We start from the raw sequence: 7,144 nt of genomic DNA, 5'->3' as shown, positions 1-7,144 counted from the left end.
AAAAAAAAAAAAAACAAAAAAAAAAAAAAAAAAAAAAAGAAAGAAAGAAAAGTAGGGACCACATCTCTAATTTAATACTGTATATGTATAGTACAAATCCATACATGAACAATTTTTAAAGGAGAGTAATATCTCCCTAAGAAAGAAAAGTACTCTAGAGGACTCCAAGTAAAAATTGAACTGCATTATCAAAATTTTACAGTCATGCCTTTAAAATAGCATAGCCTATTTGGAGCATTCTCAAGAGTTCCTCAACACAACTCACAATCCCAAAAAAGAACACAATTTAAAAATACGATTTCTCTATAGAAGCTTTGTAATTAGAGCTTTAAAACAAAATACAAGGTCATATTTAAGAAATTTACTAATTAAATCATACCTCATAAATAATTCTCTGTACAAGGTCAAATTCTCCCTCCAAAGATGAATCGAGAAGTAAAGCAAGGGGGTTGAACTTCACCCTCATTCCATGAGCAATCCGCTCTGAACCAGTTTTACGCAAGTTTGTTCTTTTGCCCTGCAAAGGGAAGGCATGGAAAATTAAGGATCCTCATCTAAGCAAAAGAGACCAACAACAAGAAGGGAGGAACAACATCTCAGCTAAACTGGTGAAAGAAACGTCAGAAATACATATTTAGCACATTTTATGCAATTATAACATTCTTCAGAAAAGTACAGAAATCATAATATACAGTTTAATGCATTTTTACAAAGTGAACACTCATGTAGCAAAGGGGGAGGAACTTAACTTTAACTTTTTAACCTAATAAAATTCCATCTGTGTAATATTTTACTGTATGAATGAACTAAGATAAGAGTATAATCTGAAGTGGCAAATAGGCTGGCTTTCTATCAAGTACCAAAGTAGCCATGATTGGTCTTTAAATTACCTATCTAATATAGTATAGCAAACCCAACACAGCTCAAAATTAGTATAGCTAACACATACGGGGGCAACACTGAGGGTTGCGATCCGTTGCCGGACACGGAAAAAGACAAAAAAAAATCTTCCTACCACTCTCCTCAATCAGCAGATTCAACCTGGTAATCTTGAGAAATATTTAGGAGGTTGCTGAAGACTTGGTTATTTTATTTTGTTAACGAAGAAGTTAATTATGGACATGAAGAACATACAATATCTTATAGGAAGTATGCAAAAACCGATTAAAAAAATAATGGTTTCGATTGGTCCAAGATGGCGACGGGTCTGGAGTGGCCGTGGCAGGAGACAGCGCGATCCTGAGAGCTGTGCGCTGTGATACCAGAGTAAACCCAAAACATGGTAACCTCTGTTTAAAACCTTTCTTTTCTATATTTTCAAATATTTACTACATAAAACTTTTAAGCAAATGTTTATTGCAACCAATAAAATAACTCTGGATAATCATTATCTTTAAATACTATCATATCTAGAAAATAGAATAAGAGATCATACATATAAAACACATTTAAAAAAATCTTTTAAAATGCTATTTTGCTTTTGCCTAGGTTTCAAATTCATAGTTCAGCATCCTACTTCCTTCTGTACTACTAAAACAAAATAATTTCAAACTAAACTGTGAAAAAGCAGACTTGATGTAGACATTCCAGGATTTTTATTTTCTCTCATCTATTTCAAAGTGACATGATAAACTTCCAAACAAAAGCTTAATATTTGGAAGGCATGCCCAAGTCAAAACACAAACAATTTGGGTCCTGAGGCATGGAGCCTGGGACCAGGCCCTCCTCCCACAACCACGCACACCGCCAGCACCAAGGAGCTTGCCAAAAATATTACCTCCATGTGGGTGGCCCACCACAGCCACCACAATAACCACAGCAGCAGCTAGACACCACAATCACTGTGCAGATGGCCCACTAGCCACTGCAGTGCATTCACACAAGGAGAGTAACCAGCAGAGACCAAAGAAAAGAAGATCCCTCTCTCCACAAAGCCCATTCCAGAGTGACAGAAGAAGCATTTGCTCTGTGATAATATTTGGGGACCTGAATGCACCTCTCAGCATTGGACAGATCATCTAAGCAACAAATCAACAGAGTAACCATTACTCTTTCAGAAGGAGAGAAGAAATCTGGGGTAATCAGAGGGGGGAGGAGAAAGGGGAAGAGATTGGACAAGGGGCATAAAGAATAAGTACAATTTGTAACAATACTTATGCTAGTAATATTGATTTGATCAACATATGTCAACGTTGAACCCCCAAAATATGTATAATCAAGTATGATTCAAAGAAATTTCTTAAAAACATAAACAAAAACACACAGTTTTAGGATAACAGTGTTAGAATACAAAGAAACCTTAGGGATCACCATGTGAGCCAGAGATTCTCAAACTACACTGAAGGGAGGAAAAGGCTAGAGCCGAGCCTACCCCACTCTCTGCCCAGTTCCTCTCCCTCCCCCTTCATCCTCAATCCTTCAAATTTTGTCACTATTGTAAATTTGAGATTTCAACCAACACTTCATTAAAAACAAATGTCACTGCTCAAAAAAGAAAAGTTCAAAAAAGAGCAATACCACCCATTAGAGAAGTTAAACCATCTGCCTGATTCCACAGAGCTAAACAAGTGATCGGAAGTTTCAAACCCAGGTCTTTTCAGTCACAGTTGAGTCCTGCTTCACTAATATGTGACATCAGCTAGAGAGGAAACAGCAAATGTGGTGTTTATAGGGATAAGAGCAAAACTGTTTCCCTCACAAAGAAATAAGTTCTTTCTAAAATACAAAAATGTCCTTTATACTGAATATGTCACATTTTGGTAACATTGATAAAATGCACTCTGTGCCAAGGGAATTGTAAAATAAAAAGGCAAACTGGAAAAGAAGAATATGACCACTTAGAAATGCATGACAAGATGTAAGAGACTCCCAAAATAGCCATGAGATACCACATTACTTACAGGAGGCAGAGAGACCTGCCCGGTGATTTCAGGTGGGCTCATGCTCACAGAGTCTTCTCCCGGCCCTTCAGGTTCCCCAGATGGGTACGGTGGAGGTGGGTATGGGGGGTATTCCTCCAGGTACACTTCGAGCAAATGGGACGTCTCTGGATTTGGTTCTTCTGTGTTACTCTGGAGCTTTGGGCTGCTGTCTGGGACTCCTTCAGGCACATAATCAGGGCCTGGAGAAGGAGCTGGCATATCATTGTTCTCTGTACTAGTGCTCCCCACATCCTCTGGAGACGATGATTCCGGAACCAGAGAGACCACCTCCTTCTCCGGCTCCACGTGTACATATGGATTCTGGATTTCTACTTGGCTTTCTGAGCTAGCAGTCACTGCAGTTGGCTTTGATGGGTATGATGGGACAGAGATGGTCTCCATGGCAGCTATGGTGGTCCTCTGATACAAAAGTTTCTGAATATTTGGCCCATTAGGACCCTCTGGCTCTGTTATAGAGCTACGTTTCTTTAGTGGCCTTGGTGCATTAGACAGTTTCTTTCGCAGGGCTTCTAAGTCAGCATCACTCTGGTTTCGGTAAGGATTAGATAAGAAAGGCAGTAATTTGGTTGGGCTGAGTGGTCGAGGAATTCTTTCATTTTCGTGGTTCTCCTGAACTGAAGAAGCAGGCTCTCCTTCAGGGTCTGGACTCCCAGGCTTGTCCTGGCTGTTGGAATAAATGTTCTCTGGCTGCTGCTGTTGATTCTGGGCAGCAGCAATCACAGGCTTGCCATATACTAATTGGGGAGGGAAAAAAAAACCTGATTATAATTAAATAAAACTGGCACGTAACTGAAATAGCCAACGATAACTACAGCCTCCCTTATTTTCATAGTTACTACATAATGCCCTTTAAATATAACCAGTTTTTTGGATTAACAAATGACAAAGGGGTTCCATCTTTACATAATAAACTTATTACAAAATCAAAAAACTCCCATCAACTGTAACATGCACCATTATTTATGAAACAGTAAGAAAGAAAAATTTGCCAGTTTTAAGAAATCACTAACTGTAGCATCCAAATTTAAAATATCAAAATGTAAAAAAATTTTGAACCAGTGAATACTGGTAATCCTCTCATGTGTCAAGGTTAAACTAAACATGTACTATCCCATCTTTCATATTTTTCAATAGTGAGGGCTGACCACTTACTCAGTTGGTTAGAGCATGGTGCTGATAAACACCAAGGCCCACAGGGTTTGATCCCTGCACTAACCAGCCACCCCCCCAAAAAAGGTAAATCAATGTGGGAAATCATATTTAGTTTGCAAAATTATTAAGAACCATTTGTATTTACCAAAGCTATTCCTCCCAAATTCTGATTATACCAAAATTATTTAATTTCCAAATTATTATATTAGCAGCTTTTATCAAAGACCCATAAAAAAAAAAGAGTTAGAGGTAGCATATACAGTTACATGCCACAGAATGATGTTTGTGTCAACAATGAACCATATATATGATGGAGGTCCCATAAGATTATGGGTGTGTAGTAAGCTATAGTATCTAGGTTTGTGTAAGTATACTCTATGATGTTCACATAATGAAAAAATTGCCTAACGACACATTTCTCAGAACGTAGCCACATCATTAAGGAATGCATGACTGTATATTGCTTCTTTGCTGTCCAATTACCAATTGTGACATCTCAGGCCACAATTACGTGATTGTTTCATGACTAGAAAGCCATTTTCACTCAATTAAAACATGGTCAATTTTATTCTAGTCCCAGAAACTAACTAATGATTTAGAAAGAACCCAACAAATTTCCTGACTCTGTATGTTTAAAACAAATTAGCCCCATAATGTTTTACACTGAACTAGAGGCTGTGCCCTCACCGGGACAACTTAAAATAGAGCAGAGTGTTATTTTTTAAAGACACATAGACAAGGGCAGAGGTCCAACCCTCTATGCACTGAGGACATCTGGCCAAATGCACAGTGAAGATGTGGCCCTCTGCACTGTGAGGCCCTGTGCACCCACCAGCGAGCTCCTTCAGAACTGAGCCACACTGCCCTCGTCCCTCACCTGTAGTGCCTCGTAGCAGGTGACACTTTGCAGGCACTCTGTTAAACTATCAGCTGAGAACAGAAGCCACAAGTGAACAAAACCCTCAGAACAAGAGCTTCAGTCAACAGACAGCAGCTCTGGTGCAGGACTTAAATACATCAGCTGGGCAGGTGAAAACAGGACTGGGAACCTTACCGCTCAGAAAGTGTGGCCCTCGGGCATGTGTCTTGGTCAACGTGCTCTGCACGGCCTGCTGGAGGTTTCTTCCTGGAGCCTGACGCTGCGTGTACATGGAATATATTGAGCTTGCTGCCACGGTCTGAGGTTTTCTGAAGGGTGGGAGTGGGGTGTCTTTGGAAGGCTGAGGAGTAAAGGGCCGGACAGCAGCAGCAGGTGGACTTTCCTGCTTAGAACCTGCAGAAAGGGCTGGGTCTTGGCCACCAGAAGGCGCACTGGAAGACAGCAGCACCCTCGGCTGCTGCCCTGTGGGTTTAGGTTTACCTCCTATGGATGCGACAGCTGCTGACAGCTGTTGAGGACCACCATCTGGCTTAATGTCTGAAGGTGATTGATTAGTTTGTCCAAAATAAGGCAAATTAATCTGTTTTGGTTTTGTAGGAACAGGAGGTGGCACTTTAGCAACATTTTTATTTGCAGCCTGTAACATACACACACACAGAAAGCCAATTAAAAGGTGTTCTAGATAACCTATTTCACAAATGCAAGCATACGCTATAAAAACATTAGCTCTACATTTAAAAACGGTTAGGAGTTTTAAATTTCTGTATTTAATCACATTTAATACAAGACTTCAATAATGCAGCATGATTCCCCGCCATGTGACATCCTCCTTGTTCCCGCTTCCTGTTTGAGCAACTGTACATGCCACTTGAAAACTTTTAACTGCCATCTTTCATAGTCACAGAGGGCAACAATAAATGAAAATCATTCTTGGCCATGTGACATCCTCCTTGTTCCCGCTTCCTGTTTGAGCAACTGTACATGCCACTTAAAAACTTTTAACTGCCATCTTTCATAGTCACAGAGGGCAACAATAAATGAAAATCATTCTTGATTATCAGAACTTCATGCAGTCTAGACCACTGTGACAAAAAAACACCTAACTTGAGCACTCACCCATAACCTGATTATCAAAAGTTAAGATCCTAAACATTACAGAAGATTGACCATCAAATTGTTTGACATAACCTCAGCACCAAATCTTGAAGAAATAAGATACGGGGACAGCACAAATAATATGATGTTCTTCAAAGCACTCATACTTTTCAGAGAGTCACAGGAAATATGTCTCAAAAGCAAGCATGTCACCATTCTCCAATACGGTACAAGAGCCCAAGTACACACAAGCAAGAGAAAATAAAGTAACAGAGTGCTGTTATTTCTAATCTTCCATATATACTTTGTTCCTTCTGCTCACCCTTATATAATACTTTACCCCTTCTAAAAACTGCATTATAGAATTACCATTAAATTTTTTAAACTGGGATATTCTTAAGTACCTGAGCATCCCGCAAGAGGTCTTCACTGCTCTGGTTTTTCCTCAGAGCGGTGAAGGAGGGTGGGGCAGCAGACTGCTCTCCTGTGTCAAACATTGAAAAGGGACGCACCTTCTTTTCTTTCTCCCTCAGCGGAACCTCCCCATCATCAACTGAAAACACAAAAAATCGCTTTGATATTCAAACTGTTTGGAATAAAATTTCTTATTCGCTCATCAGTTTCTCTTTCCTGAATCTCTATAAAACGCTGTACCCACTGGGTGCTTTCCTATTTTTAAACTAAGTTGATAAAAGAATAACCCAAACACTAGAATAACAGTGCCTTAGTTCCCTAGCTAAATGAAGGTGTTCTGGAAATAAATTAAATATTGTTATATACTGTCCCCTAGCTTTAATATAGTAGAAAATGAACTATCTAAAAAAGAATATACAGCACCTTTTAAATAACCAAAACAAAATGTTCAAAAGTAGCACAAATAAACCTCACCTTGGTCCAGAGCATTCCCAGAGCTGTAAGGTAGAGAAGAAGAGCCTTGGCTCGGGAAAAGATCTGCATTTGAAGGACTCCAATCAGGGCCAACTGGATGAATTTTAGGGCCTAGAATGCAGAAAAGCAGCTACAAATAACTCTGCATTCTTTTTTTTTTTTTTTTTTTTTTTTTTTTTTTTTTTTT

The 7,144-nt window shown here is 39.4% G+C and overlaps 1 protein-coding gene across 1 annotated transcript in view; it reads right to left on the bottom strand.

The window, feature by feature from the left end:
- The window catches only part of TP53BP2 (tumor protein p53 binding protein 2), a 32,753-nt gene that overhangs the window by 12,557 nt on the left and 13,052 nt on the right, over positions 1 to 7,144 (bottom strand). Inside the window, exons 7-11 of the mRNA XM_008592028.1 lie at positions 6,958 to 7,068; positions 6,474 to 6,622; positions 5,149 to 5,611; positions 2,901 to 3,676; positions 380 to 517 (exon numbers count right to left, since the gene is read on the bottom strand). Coding sequence (XP_008590250.1) covers positions 380 to 517; positions 2,901 to 3,676; positions 5,149 to 5,611; positions 6,474 to 6,622; positions 6,958 to 7,068 — 1,637 coding nt within the window. The remainder of the gene's footprint in view (positions 1 to 379; positions 518 to 2,900; positions 3,677 to 5,148; positions 5,612 to 6,473; positions 6,623 to 6,957; positions 7,069 to 7,144) is intronic.

Source organism: Galeopterus variegatus, unplaced genomic scaffold (genome assembly GCF_000696425.1).
Source record: "Galeopterus variegatus unplaced genomic scaffold, G_variegatus-3.0.2 Scaffold7516, whole genome shotgun sequence".
NCBI lineage: Eukaryota > Metazoa > Chordata > Mammalia > Dermoptera > Cynocephalidae > Galeopterus > Galeopterus variegatus.
Note: the sequence above shows the minus strand (reverse complement) of the source record. Positions and strands in the feature narration are given on the sequence as shown.